We start from the raw sequence: 22,368 nt of genomic DNA on the forward strand, positions 1-22,368 counted from the left end.
CCGCAGCCGGCACTCAGGAACTCCCGGCCTCGAGCTGCGGCCCCCGCCGCCGGCCTCCCGCCCCCGGCTTCTCCCCGGCGCAGGCAACCGCTGCTTTCATTCCTCTTTCTGTACTCATTTTTTCTGTTTGTCTCTGAGTACCTGGCTTTGTGCTCATGTTTTGGATTGCTTGGGTGAGTCTCCCCACCAGGATGCCCTCACCAGTGTTTTCCATTTTTCTGCAGTTATTTTTATTTCAATATTATCCCCATCTCTGCTCTCTCATATCCTTATATGAAAATACTATGCCTTCTAGCTCCTCTCTAGGAATCAGTTCCGTTGTTGTTAGATGCTGTTGAGTCGGTTCCAACTCATAGCGACCCTGTGTACAACAGAATGAAACACGGCCCCCTCCTGCGCCATCCTCACAATCGTTATGCGTGAACCCATTGTTGCAGTCACTGTGTCAATCCATCTTGTTGAGGGTTTTCCTCTTTTTCAATGACCTTCTACCAAGCATGATGTCCTTCTCCAGGGAGTGGTCCCTCCTGATAACATGTCCAGAGTATGTGAGATGAAGTCCTTCCATCCTTGCTTCTAAGGAGCAGAATGAGTTCTACTCAGTAGTAAATATGTTAGCCAAATTGATTTTGGTTTGTTTCTTTATAACAAAGTACTACAAGGAACAGAATATTACTTAGCTTACAGTAGTGTTTTGCTTTTGAAAATCTTGGAGTGTATACCCTTGCAAACTAAGTAGTAACTTCATGGATTTCTGTCATTGGCATCTACAGTATGTAGCTCTAAAAAATAAGAATGCTTTTTTTTTTTAAAAAAAAACAACAAAACAAAACATAACCACAACATCATTATCATACCTTAACAATACCAGTAATTCCTTAATATAATCAAATATCTCCTTGGTCTTCAATTCTCTGATCATCTCATAATTTTTTTTCGTAGTTCAAATCAGAATCAAACAGGGTTCCTACACTGCTTTTGGTTGATATGTCTCTTGAGTATCTTTGATTTATAGGATGGACCTCCCTATCTTCTTTTTCTCCTTGCACTTTATGTTGAAGAAATCAAGGTGGTTTGTCTTAAAGAGTTTTTACATCCTGGATTTTGCTGATAGCATCTTCTGTGGTATCATTTAACATGTTCTTCTGTCATCTGTGTTTCCTATAAGTTAAAAATTAGATCAGATCAGACTCAGGTTCAGTTTTAGGCAAGAATGCTCCTGCGACAGAGTGACCATACATCCTTATTTGCCTAGGAAAGTTACAGTTTACATTTGTTGATTTAGTTTCCCACCTAGCTCATCATTTTCATTGGTGACTTAGTTATCTAGTGCTGCTATAACAGAAATATCACAAGTGGATGGCTTTAACAGACAGAAATTTATTTTCTCACAGTTTAGGAGGCTAGAAGTCCAAATTCAGGGTGCCAGTTCTAGGGGAAGGCTTTCTTTCTCTGTTGGCTTTAGAGGAAGGTCCTTGTCTCTTCTGAGCTTCTAGTCCTGGGCAATCTTCATGTGGCTTGGCATCTTCCCTCACCTCTATTTCTCTCACTTGCTTGTTTAATCTCTTTTATATCTCAAAAGACAGTAATTTAAGACATACCCTACACTAATCCTGTCTCATTAACATAACAAGATAACTGGTAACTGTTTCTTTGCTGCCTCACTACCCAAAACTAAGCCAGTGCCACACATTTTAGTTGTGTTTCTTAGTAGCATTATCCTATTTCCAGATATCAATTTCTGTATTAGTGAGAATGAGCTAGGTTATATCCAAAAGTCATAGTATCTAGAACAATATAAAAATTTATTTTTGCTCATGCAACATGTCCATCATGGATTGGCTGGGTTTCAGCTTCATGTTTCTTTCACTCTGGCACCCAGGCAGGTGAAACAACCACTGTCTGTTGCCAGCTGCTATGGCAGAGTGAAAGAATGTAGCAGATTTGCACTGGATTTTAAAGATTCCTCTTAGAAGTGACCCACGGCTCCTGTATTATTCCCATTTCATTGGTCAAAGTTAGTTACATGGCCATGCCTAACTCCAAAGAGGATAGGGAAGTGTAATCCTTCCATGGACTGGAAGTCAGAGAAGAGGAATTATTTTGTGATCAGAACTAACTACTACAACAAGGTATATTAAGACCTAAGGGGGCAGGAGAAGAAAGAAAAGGGGGGAAAAAAACCCTTTAAATGAAAAAAAAAAATCTGTATGAATCTGGCATACGAGAAGAATATTTTAAACAAGACACAAAAATAAAATTATAAAATAAAGATTGATAACTTTAACTCTATTAAAAATGAAAACTCTGTCTTACCAGAGACACCACATTCACAACGAAAAAAAAAGCCATAAAGTGGGACAAGACATTTGCAATGCATATAGCTGAAAAATGATTAGTATCCTGAATGTATAAAGAAGTCCTACAAGGACTATATTATAGAAAATCTCTTGCCCATGTTCATGTGCACAAGGACACATGTTTTTAGAATGTTCTTAACAGCTCTGTAAAAGCAAAAACCTGAAAATAGTCTGTTTAGTCCATAATAGGAGAATAAAATAACAAATTGTGAGATAATCATGTAATGATCATTTAATAACAGTTAAAAATGAAGAAGTCACTTACTAACTTGTTAACATGAATAAAATTTCAAAAACCTAATGCTGGTAAAAAGCAGGTGGCAGAATATGTACTGTTTGTCACCAGTTATGTAAAATTTAAAGCACATGAAACAATAATATATATTATTTGTGAATACAAATATATATAATACAATCACTAAAACAAGCACAGAAAAGATGTGCTTCTGGTTTTTAGTTTACTACTCTTGTGTTTGAAGTCCCTGGGTGGTGCAAACAGTTAACACACTTGGCTGTTAACTGAAAGGTTGGAGATTGGAGTCCACCAGAAGTGCCTCGGAAGAAAGGCCTGGTAACCTACTTCTGAAAAATCATCTGTTGAAAACCCTGTGGAGCACGGTTCTGCTCTGACACACATGGGGTCACCATGAGTTGGAGTTCACTTGATGACAACTGGTAGTTTCACTCTTGTGTTCAGAGGCCTTGGGGTGAGGGCAGGAGGTGTTGCTTGCATTTGGAGGATGCTATTTCTTGGCAGGCGTGGACCTTGTATTACTGGTCTGGAATACAGTACTTGAAAGAGTATGTTACTGGTGGACACAGTTGGATTTTGGAGGTGCTCTGAGGTGGCTATGGGTCCAGTTCAGTCTGGGGTTCTGGAAGGCCCTTAAATAGTCCAGCTACCTTCTTTTAATGTGACTCTGTGCTCTAAACTGTGACCCCTGGAGGGCTGCAAAGATTTTATTCTTTCCTTTGCTATCGAAGTTCTGTTACTGTCAGATTTCTTAATGTTTTTGGTTGCAGATAGCACCTGGCAGTTTTCTGGGGATGATGTAGCAGGAGAGGGTATACTTCGCAAAGCGTAAGTTGGCCTGAGGCCCACCCCTTGGAGACGTTTGTTTATTTTTTTCAACCAGTGTTCATTGAGTTCCCGGGAGCTGCCAAATTTTGACACATGTAGTCAGTGTATACACAGAGAGGAAGCACCCACGGCTCTTTCATGGGGAGTCTGTTGTAGTATTTCAGGGACAAGGTCTAGGTCAGGTAGGATTGTGGGCTATTTGTAGAGTAGGAGTGAGGTGGAAGGAGATGAGGAAACCTCCCCGCCCCCCAGGAACACTGCAAGTCCCTTTTCCTTTCCCTGAGTTATATGTCTGGATGTCAGGCTGGCTGCTAGGAAGGAGGTGGAGTTGAGCCCATGAAGGGGCAAATGAGGTGGTAGGAAAGCTTGATTCGCAGTGTTGTTTTAGTGGGATTACTTTGGGGAGATTATCATGATTTTTCCATCTTTTCACTTGGGCGTGTGTTTGTGTTGAGAAATCTTACTGTATCGTTCAAAGTGTTCCCCTCACTCATCCTGAACCTACTTAAAGGAACAAGGTAGTCAGTTCTGAAGAAAACAAATGAGTCAAGGAAGGATTGAGTGTAATAAATGTAGATCCTGGCATTGCAGAGAAATCCGTCCAAATCTCACTGTCCACCAGGGGAGTGGATCAGGGAACTGGGGTTGGGGAGAATTGAGTGGGAGAGAGTGGAGCCACACACACAAGCCTGGAAAAAGTAATTTATTGGGATTTTTGGAGACACAGCCATCAAGAGTCTCTACGTGCATCTGAGAGCCTCTTGTTGACCATGTCGGGTGGGGACACCTCAAAACACTAAGGAAACTCCTGCTGGTCAGGCTAGGTCAGGTTTCTGGGGTTAGTTCTTCACCAGGATTTGATCAGTCCGGGACCAGTGATAGGAGATTTGGGTGAAAACAGCTGGTAGCTTTCCATCACTTTGTCCATAGGCAGTAACACCCTGGGCCACCCCAAAGCACACAAGGAGGCCACCCTCCCCCCTGTGACTCCCTGTAGGGCGGAGATGGCACAAATGAGCCAGGACAGTCTTGCTTCTGCCTCCTGGTTATAACTGGACCCTAGTTACCCTGAGATGCCACAGTTCTCAGTCTGACTCCTCTGTACTTCCCCGGGGTAGAACCTCAGCTGTATTCTTGTCCCCTTTCCCCTTACTTTCTTTCTCTTCCTCCTGCAGCCACTTACATAGGACAAATTGGGATGGTCAGAAACAGGACTGTGATAAGGGCACACTGTCCTAAAAAAACCTTGAACAAATGTGTCACTAGATCCTAGGCAACATTTTGTTGTCTCTATCTCTCTTCTCAAGGAGGATTCAGAGAAGAAACTAGTCAGAGCATGCCTTGGATGCCATTCTCTTTTTGGGATTACTCACATACAGCTGATATTTAGAGTCAAAATCTGGGAAGTGGCTGAAGGTCTGGGAATCCATAAGTTTCGTATTCTCCTCCAGCAGGTTTTCTGAAACTGAGAGTATCATCTCTGTTTGTTCCCATCCAGTTCATAGGCACATTTTCCCACGTGGCATAAAGGTAGATCCTGAGGGTAGAGAGATGGTAGCCATGGTGTGATTCAGGCTGACTTTATCTCTCAGCTGTGAGAAGAAAGAGACTGAGGTTTCAGTACCAGGACCAGGGTAGGGGACAGTGATGAATTGGCTTCACAGATAAGCTGGGCCAAGGCTTTTACAACAGAGGAAATGTGGGTGGATGTGGGGGAGGGTGGAGCCTAGTGTTAAAGAAGGGAAACATACAAAGAAGAGGGCGAGGAGGGGGAGATTCACAAGGGAAAAAGGATATGAAGGAGAGGAAGGTAGCCCAGGGCACCTTGTGTAACATGATATCATGGAGATCAGTTTCCCTGTTACGCTTTGGGTGAGGAAATTGTTCTTGAACATCAATTTTCTGCCATATGGATTCTGGCTTTAACACATGAGCACCAAGTATAGCTAGGATATACCTGCTGAAAGAGAGAAGAGACCACATGAAGTGTCATTGGGCTGGTGAGTTCAAACCACCGACTTTTCGATTAGCAGCTGAGTGCTTAACCACTGCACCACCAGGGCTCCTTCTGGGACCCTAAAACCAACCTGTTGCTGTCGAGCCGATTCTGGCTCATAGCGAACCTATAGGACAGAGTAGAACTGCCCTATAGAGTTTCCAAGGAGCGCCTGGTGGATTCAAACTGCTGACGTTTTGGTTAGCAGCCATAGCTCTTAAGCACTGTACCATGAGGGTTTCCTTTGGGACCCTGTCCACCTCTAAATCAGCCAGCCTTCCCTCAGTTTCGTTAGATTTGGTTTCACCTCTGTTATCTTCCTCCTGACTCTCATTTTGTTTTTCAGGTCACAACAGTGCTGACCTAGTTGTCAGGCAGGCAATTTCCACCCCCACACAGCGTTCTTGATCTCCATGAAGGAGTCGTCTCTCCATTTCCATTCTGATCTTTGCACTTGACCCGATCACACCTAGATAGAGTATTGTGTCTCTCAGGATCATGGTGGTGAGCCAAGTATCAGAGGGTTCAGTGTATCCATCTAGGCTTTCCTGCTCAGCTTCATCCTTTCCTCACACCTAGGGGAATTTCTTTCCCTGAGGTAACACCCCTGGATTGTGGCAAAGGGGAGGCATATCTCAGGCAAGATGTTTATGCACTGGGATCTTTGCAGAGGGATTGCTGTTTGAGGGTCTGCTCTGCCCAGCTCAGTCCTGTAAGAATTTGGGGTGAACTCCCTAGAGCACATGGAGAGGGACCCCTTCAGACTCACCAGCTTTGGCCCTGGGAGGCAGGAGAAAGACCATCAGAAGTTAGAGGAGCTGCATCTTCCCGGGCAAGCTGCCCAAGGCAAATGCTGTTTCTGACATCTGACTGGGCTTTATCACCTCCAGGTGAGGAGGGAGTGAGTAGAGAGGAAGGGCCTCTAACCACAGAGGCTGGTCAAGTTTTCTGTCACTTGGGGCTGGCTATCTTGCCCTGATATGATTGGTCTCCTCAGCTTCCCTCTGCTCTGCTAGAGGCAAATCTGGGACCAGATGCCAGGAGTCCTGGCTCCCCTCGGGCCCCATCTGGTAGAGGTGATGCTCACCTTCCTCAGTTGGGCAGCTGTCTGGGGGGGTGTGCTTTCATTGTGGGGCTCCAGGAGATGGTTTCTTTCAGCTCATCAGAGAAGAAGCAGAGAAGAGCAGCCAGAGAAGGAAGGGAAAGGGAGGAATGACTGAGCTCCTCCATGTGCCTGGCACTTCACATACGCATCTTTTTTAATAGTCAAAACATCCTGTGTTGGAGGAATTATTATAGCCATTTCTCCCCATCTGATTACCAAGGCTCAGAAATAAGAAAACTGACCAGTATAAAACAACTGTTGTTACCTGAATGTAGGTCCTGCCTGGTGGAGCTTTGAGTCAATGAAAGTAGACCGAGGTGAGGTGAGGGAGTTTATTGCAAGCGTGTACACCTCAAATCAAGCTCCCCAACAAAGGGAGGCAGAATCTTTTATACCCTGTCTCACAAGGAAGTACATACAAACATCATGGACTACATAGGTCATCATGGCACACAGACGCAGTAAGACAAATTACATTTTTTTCTTTAGTATGTATAGAAAATGGCGGATAAGCTCTGCCTGGGGTGAGATCTTAATATTCCACTAGGTTTTAATGGGACTTAGGTTACTTTAGGAAAATTGGCCTTTATTCCCACTTTCCTCTGTTGACTTTTCTTATTTTTTTCTTTTTGCCATGCATAAATTTTTGATGAAATTGTATTCATTAATCTTTTATTTTGTGACCTCTGTGTTTTATATCACATTTGAAGGGAATTCGTCACCCTGAAATTAAAACAAAAATACCTCTTCCTTGATTTCTAATACCTTTACAGTTTCATTTTTTTACATTTAAATCCTTGCTCCATATAGAGTCTTATTTGATGCAAGATAAGAGATATGGACTTTACTTTTTCTTTAGGTGGCTACCCAGCTATCCCATCAACATTTATTGAATAATACATCTTTTCTTCAGTAACTTGAAATGCTAGCTTTATTATATACTAAATTTCTATGTATATATGTACATATATACAAACATTAAAATTTCTGGGATTTATTTTTGTTTTATTCATATATTTCTCTTTTTATATATTAGTACCATACAATTTTAATTATCATAGCTTTGTAATAGGTTCTAACATCTTTTTTTGTTTATTGTTGTAGTTTAAGTGAAAGTTTACATTTCAAGTTAGTCTGTCATACAAAACTTTATACATGCATTGTTATATGACCCTAATTGCTCTCCTTATACTGTGATGACACACTCCTCCTTTCTATCCCTGATTTCCCGTGTCCATTCAACCAGCTCCTGACCCTCTCTGCCTTCCTATCTCACCTCTGGACAGGAGCTGCCCATTTAGTCTCATGTATCTACTTAAGCTAAGAAGCAGACTCTTCACTAGTATAATTTTATGTCCCACAGTCCAGTCCAATCTTTGTCTGAAAAGTTGGCTTTGGGAATTGTTTTAGTTCTGGGTTGACAGAGAGTCGGGGGGCCATGTTTTCTGGGGTTCCTCCAGTCTCAGTCAGACCATTAAGTCTGGTCTTTTTACTAGAATTTAAGTTCTGCACCCCACCTTTCTCTTGCTCCATCAGGGACTGTCTGTTGTGTTCCCTGTCAGGGCGGTCATTGGTGGTAGCCAGGCACCATTTAGTTCTTCTGGTCTCAGGCTGATGAAGTCTTTGGTTTATGTAGCCATTTCTGTCTCTTGGGCTAATACTTTCCTTGTGTCTTTGGTGTTCTTCATTTGCCTTTACTCCAGGTGGTTGGGACCAACTGGTGCATCTTAGATGGCTGCTTGCAAGCTTTTAAGACCCCAGCCACCATTCACCAAAGTAGGATGCAGAACACTTTCTTAATAAACTTTGTTATGCCATTTGACCTAGATGTCCCCTGACAGCATGGTCCTCAGACCCCTGCCCCTGCTACTCTGTCCCTCTAAGTGTGTGATTGTATTCAGGAAACTTCTTAGTTTTGGTTTAGTCCAGTTGTGCTGACTTCCTCTGCAGTGCATGTTGTCCTTCTCTTCACCTGAGATAATTCTTGTCTACTATCTAGTTAGTGAATAACCCTCCTCCTCCCTTCCCACCCTCGTAACCATCAAAGAATGTTTTCTTCTGTGTTCAAACCAGTTCTAATATCTTGAAGGGCAATCTCTCCTCATTATTACACTTTTTCAGAATTTTCCTAGTTAATCTTCCGTTTTAATTTTTCTTGTGAACTTTAGAATTAGCTTTCACGTCTCCCCTCTTCCACAAGAAATTAGTATTTTTATTGACAACACATTAAATTTATAGATTTTGCCAAGAACACAGTATGATTTTCCTTTGGTTCCAGTTTTCTTTTGTGTTCTTTAGACAGATATTTAAAAGTTTTCTTCTTATAAATCTTGAAATTTTATTCCTAGGTATTTTTATACTTTTGGTTGATGTAGCAAGTGGATCCTTTACTTCCTTAGAGCTTCAAACTGGTTATTATTTGTATATACCTTAATAGGGGGTGATAAGAAAAATATTTAATGACAAGTACAGCAAGGGCATAGACCAGTGAGACTGGATACCCTTCTAATACAAATAGTGCCACCGTTACACTGACTGGCACATACTGGCTGACTCTCAGCCCAGAATGCTTCTCAATTCCACTGGGTCATTTGACAAAATCTCTGGTAATATTTATAATATTCTTTTGGTTTAGATGGAAAAAAAAAAGTCTGGATGATATTAAAGTTAAGGGAATTTCAAAGCTCAATAATAATTTGATTATAAAATAATCTTTATAAGCTTATTAAAATTCATAAAATATTATTATAAGTAGATTTATTACTATAAATAATAGGAAATTTAATAAATACCTAAAAAAAAATATATATAGGGAGAGGTGTATGTAGAGAGCTTTATATCAAGGAAGTGGCTTGTGCTGTTGTAGAGGCTAGAATGTCCTAAGTCCTTGGGTCAGGCTGGAGGCTTCTCCTGATTCACGTAGCTGCAGGGGCTGGCAAACCTAAGACTGGCAGGTCAGAGAGCAGGGCTCTGGCTCACAGGCTGTGAAGACAGATCAATCCTAAGATCAGCTGGCAAGAAGGCATGTCAGCTGCCACCTCAAGTCCCAAGAACCAGAGGCCAGACAAACAGGATCCAGCTGCAGGATCCAGTGTGACAAAAGCCCATTAGCCTTGCCAGAAAGTGCACTCATACTGGATGCAGGCTATACCCCTAAGGAAACTCCCTTTCAACTGATTGGAGGTGATCACATCATTGTACGACTACCAAGCTACGTCATACCTGTCAAACCACTGAGGATCATGGCCCAGCCAAGTTGACACACGACCTTAATGATCACATCTTTCTCTTCTCACATTTTATGCTAGGTAGCAAGAAGGCAGAAGGTGGCACTTTCAGTATCCTGCCTGGAAATCTTAGCTAGATCATTGAGTTTATGAGCTGAATTTCTTATTTTCCATGTTACAACAGATGACAATGCTGTCAAACCTTCTACTATTACATAACAAGGATTTTTTCCCCTATAGTTCCTCCCTATTTCTTCTTAAACCCTCGCTGACAGCTTTCTTGAAGTCCTTTAGTCTTTCATTAGCACTCTTCTTGAAACCCTAACGACCTCTTGCACATTTAAGTTCAAAGCCATATTTCTGTGTGTTGCTAGGAAGAGTACAGAGATAGATTTCAAAGTCAGTGATAGTGTGGTGTGCCAGGAGTGAAAGTTATGAAAATAACATTGGATTTCAATTGTATTTTAATGGGAAATTCTATTAGATGATTCAGTGATTTTCTTATGGGGATTTGTGATGCACGTGTGTAGATGGTGTACACGACTTCTTCCTTGTGCATACCGTTTTTCAGCAACGTAAACGGCAACTATACGCGTGAGGCTTGCCAGATGGAATACACAGGAATCAAATTGACCATACTTGTGGAAAGAGATGGTGGAAAAGCTCAACATCATCAGTCAGAACAAAGCCAGGTGCTGACTGTGGAACAGGCGGTCAATTGCTCATATGCAAGTTCAAGGTGAAACTGAAGAAAATTAGAATAAGTCCACGAGAGCCAAAGTACGACCTTGAGTATATCCCATCTGAATTTAGAGATCATCTCAAGAATAGATTTGACTAACACACACATGAGGAAATGCTCCCGATCACTAGCCATTAGAGAAATGTAAATCAAAACCACAATGAGATATCATCTCACCCCAGCATTACTGGCACGAATCCAAAAAACAGAGAATAACAAATGTTGGAGAGGCTGTGGGGAGATTGGAACTCTTATGCACTGCTGGTGGGAATGCAAAACGGTACAACCATTTTGGAAAACCATATGGTGCTTCCTTAGAAAGCTAAAAATAGAAATACCATATGATCCAGCAATCCCACTCCTAGGAATATATCCTAGAGAAATAAGAGCAGTCACACAAATAGACATATGCACACCCATGTTCATTGCAGCATTGTTCACAATAGCAAAAAGATGGAAACAACCTAGATGCCCATCAGCAGATGAATGGATAAACAAGCTATGGTACATACACACAGTGGAGTAGTACATAACAATAAAGAACACTGATGAATCTGTGAAACATCTCACAACATGGATGAATCTGGAGGGCATTATGCTGAATAAAATAAGTTAATCACAAAAGGACAAATATTGTATGAGACCACTACTATAAAAACTCATGAAAAGGTTTACACACAAAAAGAAACAATCTTTGATGGTTAAGAGGGATGGGAGGGGTGGGGATGGAAAAACACTAAATAGACAATAGATAAGTGGTAACTTTGGTGAAGTGTATGACAGTACACAACACTGGGGAAGCCGGCCCAACTTGCTCAGGATAAGGTCCTGGAAGCTCCACAGACACATCCAAACTCCCTGAGGGGCTGAATTACTGGGCTGAAGCCTGTAGGTACCATGGTCTCAGGGAGCATCTAGGTCAATTGGCATAACAGTTTATAAAGAAAATGTTCTACATTCTACTTTGGTGAGTAGTGTCTGGGGTCTTAAAAGCCTATGAGAGGCCATCTAAGAAACTCCACTGGTCTCACCCCATCGGGAGTAAGGGATAATGAAGAAAATCAAAGACACAAGGGAAAGATTAGTCCACAGGACTAATGGACCACAACTACCACAGCCCTCCGTCAGACTCAGTCCAGCACAACTAGATGGTGCCCAGCTACCACCACTGACTGCTCTGACAGGGATCACAATAAAGAGTCCCAGACAGAGCTGGAGAAAACTGTAGAACAAAATTCTAACTCACAAAAAAAGACCAGACTTACTGGTCTGACAGAGACTAGAGAAACCCTGAGAGTATGGCCTCTGGATACCCTTTTAGCCCAGTAATGAAGTCAATCCTGATGTTCACCCTTCAGCCAAAGATTAGACAGACCCGTAAAACAAAATGAGACTAAAGGGGCACACCAGCCTAGGGGCAAGGACTAGAAGGCAGGAGGGGACAGGAAAGCTGGTAATAGGGAACCCAAGGTCAAGAAGGGAGAGTGTTGACATGTCATGGGATTGGCAACCAATGTCACAAAGCAATATGTGTACTAACTGTTTAATGAGAAGCTAGTTTGTTTTGTAAACCGTCATCTAACGTACAATAATAATAATAAAAAAAGAATAGATTTGACTCATTGGACACTAATAACCGAAGACGAGACGATTTGTGGAATGACATCAAGGACATTGTACATGAAGAAAGCAAGAGGTCATTAAAAAACAGGAAAGAAAGAAAAAAACCAAAATGGATGTCAGAAGAGACTTTGAAAGTTGCCATTGAAAGTAAAGTAGCTAAAGCGAAAGGAGAAATGATAAAGTAAAAGAGCTGAACAGAAGATTTCAAAGGACAGCTGGAGAAAACAAAGTAAAGTCTTATATTGAAATGTGCAAAGACCTGGAGATAGAAAACCGAAAGGGAAGAACACACTTGGTCTTTCTCAAGCTGAAAGAACTGAAGAAAAAATTCAAGCCTTGAGTTGCAATATTGAAGGATTCTGTGGGAAAAATACTAAACGACACAGGAAACGTTAAAAGATGGAAGGAATACACAGAGTCACTCTACCAAAAGGAAATGGTCTATGTTCAACCATTTCTGGAGGTAGCATATGATCAAGAACTGATGGTACTGAAGGAAGAGGTCCACGCTGCACTGAAGGCGAAAAACAAGCCTTCAGGAACTGACAGAATACCAACTGAGATGTTTCACCAAATGCATGCAGTGCTGGAAGCGCTCACTCATCTATGCCAAGAAATTTGGAGGACAGCTTCCTGGCCAACCGACTAGAAGAGATCCATATTTGTACCCATTCCAAAGAAACATGATCCAACAGAATGCGGAATTATTGAAAGATATCATGAATATCACACACAAGCAAAATTTTGCTGAAGATAGTTCAAAAGTGTTTGCAGCAGTACATTGACAGGAAAGTGCCAGAAACTCAAGCCAGATTTAGGAAAGGATGTGGAACCAGGGACATCATTGCTGGTGTCAAACGGATCCTGGCTGAAAGCAGAAAATACCAGAAAGATGTTTACCTGTGTTTTATTGACTATGCAAAGGCATTAGACTGTGTGGATCATAACAAATTATGGATAACATTGAGAAGAATGGGAATTCCAGAACACTTAATTGTGCTCATGAGGGACCTGTACTTAGATGAAGAGGTGGTTGTTTGAACAGAACAAGGGGATACTGCGTGGTTTAAAGTCAAGAAAATGTGAGTCAGGGTTGCCTCCTTTCACCATACTTAGTCAATTTGTATGCTGAGCAAATAATCTGAGAAGCTGGACTATATGAAGAAGAACGGGGCATTAGGATTGGAGGAAGACTCATTAACAACCTGGATATGCAGGTGACACAACCTTGCTTGCTGAAAGTGAAGAGGACTTGAAGCACTTACTGAGGAAGATCAAAGACCACAGCCTTCAGTATGGATTACACCTCAACATAAAGAAAACAAAAGTCCTCACAACTGGACCAATAACCAACATCATGATCAGTGAAGAAAATGTTGAAGTTGTCAAGGATTTCATTTTACTTGGATTTACAAACAATGCCCATGGAAGCAGCAGTCAAGAAATCAAACAACACATTGCATTGGGCAAATCTGCTGCAAAATATCTCTTTAAAGTATTAAAAAGCAAAGGTGTCATGTTAAGGGCTAAGGTGCGCCTATCGCAAGCCACGGTGTTTTCAGTCACCTCCTATGCATGTGAAAGCTGGACAATGAATAAGGAAGACTGAAGAAGAATTGATGCCTTTGAGTTGTGGTGTTGATGAAGAATATTGAATATAGAATATGAATAGACTGCCAGAAGAACGAACAAATCTGTTTTGGAAGAAGTACAGCCAGAATGCTCATTAGAAGCAAGGGTGGCAAGACTTCGTCTCACATAATTTGGACATGTTATCAGGAAGGACCAGTCCCTGAAGAAGGACATCATGCTTGGTAAAGTAGAGGGTCAGTGAAAAAGAAGAAGACCCTCAACGAGATGGATTGACACAGTGGCTGCAACAATGGGCTCAAGCATAGCAATGATTGTGAAGGTGGCGCAGGACAGGGCAGTGTTTTGTTTTGTTGTACATAGGGTTGTTATGAGTCAGAACCCACTGCAGGGCACTGAACAGCAACAACAACAGATGGTGTGTCTGGTTATCCACTTTATATGGAGAGAACTGGCTCAAGGTAAGGATATACACAGATATGAAAGTATGAAAATATGAAAATTGAGGCTTGAGCTCCTAACTGCTAGAACTGGGTTTTCAACCCATGTCTTATTGATACCAAATCCCAATCCACTGATCTTTCTGCCACATATCTTGTCTGAGAAGTGAATAGAGCCCAGGACAGAGGTAGATAACAGAATCCAGACCTCCTGCTCTTGGAGATTCATTAAGTGGCCTGGAGTGTTGACGGGAAAGCAGAAACTCATTTCTCCTCATTCATCTCATATCCTTGGTCTGAATTTGGACATACGGATGGTGAGTCACAATCCTTGCTTCAATACTTTTTTGTTAAAGTTCACAAACCGAAAACCACCAGAGACACATGTGAAATGAAACAAAATTTATTTAGCTTGCTGCAACAGGGGAGACCATGCCCCAGGAGAACTTAGGAGCATCTCATTAAGAAGCAGTTGAGAGAGGCTTATATGACTGTTCTGAGTGATGCTAAGAAAGATTCAAGTGAAGACCACTTCTGGACTAGATGTTGTCAGAAAGTAGGGGACTTTCAGTGACTGGGTATCTTAATTCTTTTTATTATTATTTTTATCTAGGAGGTTGGGGGTTTAATTTGCGGCTACAGTTGTCCTAGATTCCTGGGTGGTGCATTGACTACTAACCTAAAGGTCATTGGTTCAAACCCACCCAGTGGCTCCACAAAAGAAATGCCTGGCGATCTGCATCCACAAAGATTATAGCCAAGAAAACCCTATGGAGCAGTTCTGTTCTGTAACACGTGGGGTTGCCATGAGTTGTAATAAACTCGATGGCAATGGGTTTGGTTTTTTAGAGTTGTTCTTAGTAAAGAAGCAGTAGTTACTCGTGTTAGTTGGTAGAGGAGGATGTTTAATCAGGTTTGTGGCTTTCTGGGTCTTGTTCTACTTTGGTTAATATTCTGAGGACATTGTTGGGAATATCAGTTTAGCTGGCAACTATGAAGTTTTTTTCTCATCCTCCACTAGCATCACTTCCTCAAACCCACCCATACCTCTGCCCCACCCACTCTAACGCATGACATTTGTATGGATACTTGATGTTATGTCCTTACCCTGCTGCTGACCTCATTATAATTAATAGGACAGAAGTGAGCTTTGTTCATGTAGAGTCCTAACCAAAGTCCTGAGGGAAGGGCCAGTGCACCTAGGCCAGTTTGTGTACTACCCCAGATCCACTGGACCCCACTTAGTTGATGGCTTGCTTTACTTTTAGGCTGGAGCAGCCCTAGTGACAGCTCACGCTGTTTCTATGGTCAAAAATCCTTGGTTATTGCTGTCAGCACAGACCAAGAAGCCCTCATGCACAGTGATGCCTGATGAGAGATTGCTGTGCCTGAGCACTGGCCCAGTGGACTCACAGAGAGTGCCAAAGACCAGGTGGAAGGGTGATATGTTCTGTGGACATTAGCCAGATTTTTTCTTGACCACACCAGTTCTGGCACAATGGTCATGGAGGCAAGAATACAGGTTATTCATGGGTCCAAGAACGTAAGCTCTCTCTCACCAAGGCTGATTCAACTACTGCCACCACTGAGTGTTCAACATCCCAGTAGTGGAGACTATTGCTGAGCCCTTGAGATGACACTCCTCTTGGGGAGACCAGGCAGCCACCTGGTGAGATTACATGAGACTAATTCTAGTTTGGAGGGAGCCCCAATTTGTTCTTATTGGTATTGATACCTACTTCAGATGAGTTTCTTTCTTTGTCTGAAAGTGCAGGAATGTTGACTCCCCGTGGAGCAAACCTTAACAAATGGAAGATGAAAGATGGTCATATGTGCTAATCCTCTGGCCAGTTGATACATGGTGCTAAATTCCCAATAGTTAAAATATGTGGGGCTTGGAGCTAACATGTAAACAAAACAAAATAGCTGTTAATCCCATCCGCTAGAGATAACCACCATAATTATTTTGATATAATTACTTCAGTCTTTCCTGATGCATCATAGAATATAAAAGTACAAAACTGAGATTCTACTATAGGGAGATTTCTATATTTCTTTTTAAAATGTTACATTATATTGAAATTTCCTACTCATTAAATGCTTTTGGAAACAAAATTTTAATGAATTCAAAATATTCAACCATATGAGTTTACCATTTAAAATTCCAACATTTTTTATAATTAAAAATGCTGAGATTAAAATATTTATACAGGAATCTTTGTGTGTATCTCTGATTATTTCTTTAAGACAAATCCCTAGAAATACTTCACTTGGTCAAAGGGATTACACTACATCCTCGGAAGTGGTGAGTATTATCAGCCTCAGGTTCCTGTAGTCTGTCCCTGTCCTGCCCTACTTTGTCTCATGTAGCTAGGGCAATTGGCAAGAGTTTGTGCTGGGCAGAATCTAGGCTTTTACTTCTTGCTGGTTTGAGTGAAGCCCTTTGTGGCTTGGTGTTGCTTATGCAGACCTTGTGATGCTGTCGCTCCTCTTATCTGCTCCTGGTGTCTGTTTTGCAGCCGTGAGTGAGAGGCAATCTTCTCTGCATCACAAATTCAAAGCTCCAGAGATGCTAGATCTTCTCTTATCTAGGTGGACTGTGAGGGAGGCCCTGTGTGGCACCAACTGCCTTTTTTATATCATGTGTCTAAACCAGTGGTTCTCATCTGGAGGCAATTTGGCACCCCCAGGGGACATTTATCAATGTCTGGAGACATTTTTGGTTGTCACAACTTGGAGGGGGATTGCGACTGGCATCTGGTAGGTAGAAGCCAGGAATCCTGCTCAGCATCCTACATTATGTTTGCAATTTGAAATGTTCTTATTGTTTCTGAATATTACTAAAGATACATCAGAATTGGTATAGAGTTGATTAAGGCAAGGAAAGATCTGGTGTAATTTCTTGTTTAAGTTGGAAATGTGAATTCTGCCTCTCTAGGGAAACCCTTCCACTCCTTTCTTTCTCTATTTTTTCCTTATTGTCTTCTCTCTGTCTTACCCACTCACACACCCACAACCCTCCCAAATCTTACAGACTTCCTAGGCTAGGAATCAGGTTGCTATGTGCAGGGAGAAGAGAGGAGCAGAGAGACGAGACAAACACTCAAGTCTGGAAGCAGGTCTTTTTTTTATTGTACTTCAGGTGAAGTTTTACAGAATAAATAGTTTCTCATTAAACAGTAGTACACATATTGTCATATTGTTTTATGACATTGGTTAACAACCCCACGACATGTCAACCCTCTCTCTTCTCGACCTTTTTTGTTTTTTGGTGAAAATATACATAGCCAAAGATACACTATTTCAAAAATTTCTACATGCACAGTTCAGTGACTTCGACTACGCTCTTCCAATTGTGCTGCTATTCTCACTTTAGATGAAGGTTTACAGAACAAAATAGTTTCTCATTAAACTGTTAGTACACGTTGCCCTATGACAATGGTTAACAACCTCACTACACATCAACACTGTCCTCACTCAACCTTGGGTTCCCTATCACCAGCTTTCCTGTCCCCTTCTGCCTTCTAGACCTTGTCCCTGGACTATTGTACCTCATTAGTCCTATTTTGTTTTATGGGGCTGTCCACTCCCCGGCTGAATGGTGAACCTCGGAAGTGACTTCACCACTGAGCTAAAAGGGTATCGGGGGGCCATACTCTCAGGGTTTCTCCACTCTCCTTTAGGCCAGTAAATCTGGTCTCTTTTTGTGTGTTAGAATTTTGTTCTACATCCTTTTCCAGCTCTGTCCAGAACCCTCTGTTGTGATCCCGGTCAGAGCAGTCAGTGGTGGTAGCCGGGCACCATCTAGCTGTACTGGACTCAGTCTGGTGGAGGCCGTGGTAGCTGTGGTTCATTAGTCCTTTGGACTAATCTTTTCCTTGTATCCTGTTCTCTTCATTCTCCGTTGCTCCCAAAGGGATGAGACCAGTGGAGTATCTTAGATGGCTGCTCACAGGCTTTTAAGAGCCCAGGAGCTACTCACCAAGGTAGAATGTAGAACATTGTCTTTATAAGCTGTCTTATGCAAATTGAGCTAGATGTTTCCCGAGACCATGGTCCCCACAGCCCTCTGCCCAGCAGTTCAGTCCCTCAGGGAGTTTGGATGTGTCTATGGAGCTTCCAAGACCTCTCCTTGTACAAGTTATGCTGGTTTCCCCAGTATTGTGTACTGTCTCACCCTTCACCAAAGATAACACTTATCTATTGCCTATTTAGTATTTCCCCCCGTCCCCACCCCTCCCATCACTCGTAACCAACAAATGGAAGCAGGTCTTTACTGAAGTTTACTGAGAGCGCTGTAACACTCAGGAAACTTCTTGAGGCACAGGGATGTGGCAAGACTTCAGCAGGAACCAGAGGCAGGTCCAGAGTGAGTGGCACAGAGAACTTGGCTCAAGTCCAGGTATGGGTTTTTTCTCAGGCTGGCCCAGCCTCCTGGGGTTAATTCTCCTTCAGGACCTTATTGATCCAAGGCTGGTAATGGGAGATTCGGGTGAAGACAGCAGGGGGCTTTGCATTCCCCTGTCCATAAGAGACAATGCCCTGGGCCACTCCAGCATACAGAAGAGGGCCTCCAGAGTCTCCCTGTTGGGGGAGATAGAGAGAAAGAGGGAGATAGAGAGAGAGAGTGCAGAAAGTGAGTTAAGGAAGTCCTCCACTCCTGCCTGTGTGTCCCAATTCCTAGTCACAGGCAGACCTAGAGTCAGGCCTTGGAGCCCAGACTACTCATGGGGTTGCACTTCCAGGTCTGATGCCCTCTTCCTTTCCTGGGACAGCCGCCATGCCTTCTTTATGTTGCTCACATGCCCTGTGCAGCAGACTGGGAGGGAAAGTCAGAAACTGTACTGGACCATAGGAGGAGGATCTGCAGAGGGACAGTTCTAGTTTTCTCAGTCCTGCAATCCCAAACCTGTTCACTGGGTGGCAATCTCTTGACCCCATCTCCTTCCAGGAGAAGGTCCCCCACCAGTGATTTATGGGGAAGAATCCAACTTTGAGAGTCACCTTAAATGCAGATTTTGTCTTCCTGGGATTGCCCACGCACAGCTGGAAATTGTGGTCAAAATTTGGATAGTGCTTGCAGGCGTGGGGATCCATGAGTCTCAGCTTCACCTCTTGCAGAGTGTCTGACATTGGTTCCTCCACTGTTGTTCTTCCCCAGCCAGCCACCCAGCACGTTCTCCCAGGTGGGACAAAGTTGGATTGGGATGGGAGAGGGAGTGTTCCCACAGCCAGGGTCAGGTTGACTTTCTCCTTTAACTGTGAAGGGAATGGGGGGCTGTCAGCACTAGAAATGAGTCACAGAGCAGTTGGAGGCAATCATGGAGGATCAGGGCAAAAAACTTCCCACCAGAGCTAAAGTCCAAATGGTGAGTTGGGAGGGGGTGCAGTTCAGAGGGAAGTCGGGGAAATTTCAGGGCAATGGGGACCTGAAGGAGAAGCCTAAGAGGACAGGAAGCAGAGAAGAAGAAGAAGAAGAAAGATGTTGTCACCTTTAGTAACATGATGTCATTGTGAACAGTAAAGTGGTTATATCTTGGGTGAGGAAATTGTTTTACCACCTCACGCTTCTGCTGTGTGCCTTGTTTCTCTTTTATGTTACGGGTTCCAAGGGTGACCGTTACAGAGCTATTGTGAGGGAGAAAGAAGGACAAGGAGAAACGATGATGGTTTGGATTTTCTCCTGAGATGAAACCATTTCGAGAAAAGTGGATTGGAGTCTGTCACTTGGTCTCTACCCATGCCTTTGCCACTTGTGTCATTTGGAATGCTCAGGTTTACTTAGGGAAGAGCTTTTCCAGGGAACGGAGATAACTTCCAGGACCCTCAGGAATTGCTGGGGACTGAGCAGGTCATGGAGCCTGGGTGGCACAGTAGTTAAGCCCTCGGCTGCTAACTGAAAGGTTGGCATTTCGAACCCACCAGTCACTTCAGGGGAGAAGGATGTGACAGTCAACTTCTATAAAGATTACAGCCTTGGGAACCCTATAGGGCAATTCTACTCTGTCCTATCGAGTTGATATGAGTCAGAATGGACTCAGTAGCAGTGGATTCAGTTTTTTTGAGCTAGTCATGGAGGAACGACAGGGATGGGGTTAGCATTTCCTAATCCAGGGAGCCTATATCAGGGCCAGCCCTCTGGTACAAGGGATAGCAAAGGAAGGGGGGAAGTGGTGGGGTCCCATGTGAACTTTGTTCTCTATTTCCCGTAAATAGGATGGGTTCTGGTCCCTAAGAACTAAAGATCAGGGCTCTTGAAAAGGGTATAGAGGAAGTGGCCCAGTAAACCAAGGCCCCCAAAGTGGGTCACATATCTTTTTGTTGGGGTAGGGGAGTGAAGGGGTGCTACTTTTAGAGGAGGGACCCTTGGAGGGTATATCTTTTTCCTCAGCTCCCAGTGGCTGAGGTTCAGGGCATCTATTCAAGTATGAGGCTAATTTCTTCAAGTCCAGCTCCTCCCTCTTCTTAAAGTTTATCCAGGTCTAGGAGCTGCTCCTCAAGCCACACCATGGGTGTATCCCTGGTTTCTGCCATTTCTCCCACTTGGAGATCAACAAGACCCTGTCTTCTCACCTTCCTGCACAGCGAGCAGCTGTCAGTACAAAGTCCTGTCTTATCAGGAAACCACCACAACTCCCCAGGTGATCCCTGGAAGTGACAATTTCCGGGTAGGCCATGTAGGGGCAGGAGTGTGGCTTGCACTCTTTGCCTCCGATGATCTCTCCTGGAACAGAGAACCCCAGGGCTTGAATACAGGCAACATATTCTATCCAGAGAATGCACAAGTTGGGTTAAAGTTGAGAGAGGCTTGGGTCTCATCCTTGCCCTGTTTTCTACCCATCTTCCCTCTCTTGTGTCTCTAGTATCTGCTTTTCCCATGTAAATTCTCATTCCTTCTTCCAGGATGCAGTAACTAACTCTGTCTTAGATGTCACTTAGGCATTTTCCCCCCATACACACTTCTCCCTCCTGTGTCACTGAGCAGGACAAGTTCCTCAGGTTCCTATCCTGACTTCTCCACAGCCCATGAGTGGTGTCACAGAAACACCGAGTCACAAGATAATGAGTAATCTTGAAGCTCAGAAGATTAAGAAGACATGCCTGTTTTCTTGGGGGATACGCTTCTTCTCACTTACTCTGAACTTTCCCCAGTCAATGTGGAATTCCTTGTTCATGGGAACTACCATAGGCTACAGAGAATGGGGGGGTATATCCCAAGTGGAGACTTCACTCTGGGAGTCTTAAAGGGAGATCCTGGGACTTTGTTTAAGAGTCAGCTATATTCACATCAAGCCTCTTTGGTTTAGGAGCTGATCCTCTAGACTCCAGAGAGAAGGACCCCCAAGACTCACCAGCTTCAGCTCTGGGTGATAGTAGAAAGACCAGCAGGAGAATAGAAAGAAGATGCATCTTCTCAGAGCAACCACCCATGGCAGCTGCTGGTGTTGTTTTCCAGTCTTGTGTTTTATAACTCCCAGCAAGCGATGGAGGGGCAGGGCTGTTAACCAGAGGAACTGCCTAGTCACTTTTTCTTTCATTCTAAGCTGGCTGACTTTCTGATCAGAAATTCTCCCAGAATTGCCATCTCTTCTGCCGGAGTGGAGTTGAGGCCTGAACTCCCACGTGCTGGCTCCCAGGATGAGCCCTGAACCATCATGTCCCATCTAGGGGAGGGCACCGTGTCTTACCCAGTTAGGGCAGCTGGTTAAAGGCCCACCAGAAATAGAGGTGTGGTGTTGGGGAGGGGAGGGCAGAGTCTGAAGCATACAAACTTTTATGGCTATGGCCAACATTAAGAAATGCATTTTGCAAAATGACCCAATACACATACACATGTGTGTGTGAGCACAAGAGCACAAACAAATACACAAATCAAATTTTCAGGAAATAATATTTATCCTTACTATGTACAATGCTCTTTGTTAGTTTCCATTCCACTCCATGTTAAAATGTGAGCAGCGTCTCACTTAAAAGGTGATTACCAGCAATTCGAAAACCATTGATCTGGATCTCTCTCTTTCTCTGAACTAAATGTTCATTGGCAGAAGGAGAGAGATCCAAGAAAAGGTGGGGGTGGGGGGAGGGGACAGACACTATGATAAGACTTTACATACGTTATCACAAAAGCAAATGGAATTTTCGTTAGCATTTTTGAGAGCCTAGTATATGCCTATGCATATACTTTGTTGTCACAACTCTTAGAT

At 43.1% G+C, this 22,368-nt stretch overlaps 1 protein-coding gene across 2 annotated transcripts; it reads right to left on the reverse strand.

The window, feature by feature from the left end:
- Window positions 1–18,601: 18,601 nt before the first annotated feature.
- On the reverse strand, window positions 18,602–21,595 carry LOC101353027 (chymase). 2 transcript variants are annotated; one of them, XM_004390541.2, is made up of 5 exons: window positions 21,517–21,595; window positions 20,738–20,888; window positions 19,657–19,792; window positions 19,169–19,423; window positions 18,605–18,748 (listed from the first exon to the last, which is right to left on the reverse strand). In XM_004390541.2, the coding sequence occupies exons 1-5, from the start codon at window positions 21,593–21,595 to the stop codon at window positions 18,605–18,607; spliced, it is 765 nt and encodes a 254-aa protein (XP_004390598.2). The 2 variants fall into 2 exon arrangements, with proteins under 2 accessions (XP_012415227.1, XP_004390598.2); XM_012559773.1 differs by lacking the exon at window positions 20,738–20,888 and having other exon boundaries at window positions 18,602–18,748; window positions 21,517–21,584.
- Between the last annotated feature and the right edge of the window lie 773 nt (window positions 21,596–22,368).

The sequence above is a fragment of the Trichechus manatus genome, unplaced genomic scaffold, assembly GCF_000243295.1.
Source record: "Trichechus manatus latirostris isolate Lorelei unplaced genomic scaffold, TriManLat1.0 scaffold00305, whole genome shotgun sequence".
In the NCBI taxonomy this organism is placed as follows: domain Eukaryota; kingdom Metazoa; phylum Chordata; class Mammalia; order Sirenia; family Trichechidae; genus Trichechus; species Trichechus manatus.

Bases quoted from the DNA above. Each gene is read 5' to 3' on its own strand.
- LOC101353027 (XM_004390541.2), bottom strand. From the start codon at position 21,595: ATGGGTGGTTGCTCTGAGAAGATGCATCTTCTTTCTATTCTCCTGCTG. The intron at 20,889-21,516 runs GTGAGTCTTGGG...TCTCTGTTCCAG, and splicing joins ATCACCCAGAGCTGAAGCTG to GAGAGATCATCGGAGGCAAA. The intron at 19,424-19,656 runs GTGACAACATCT...TTCCCTTCACAG, and splicing joins ATGACATCATGTTACTAAAG to TTAAAGGAGAAAGTCAACCT.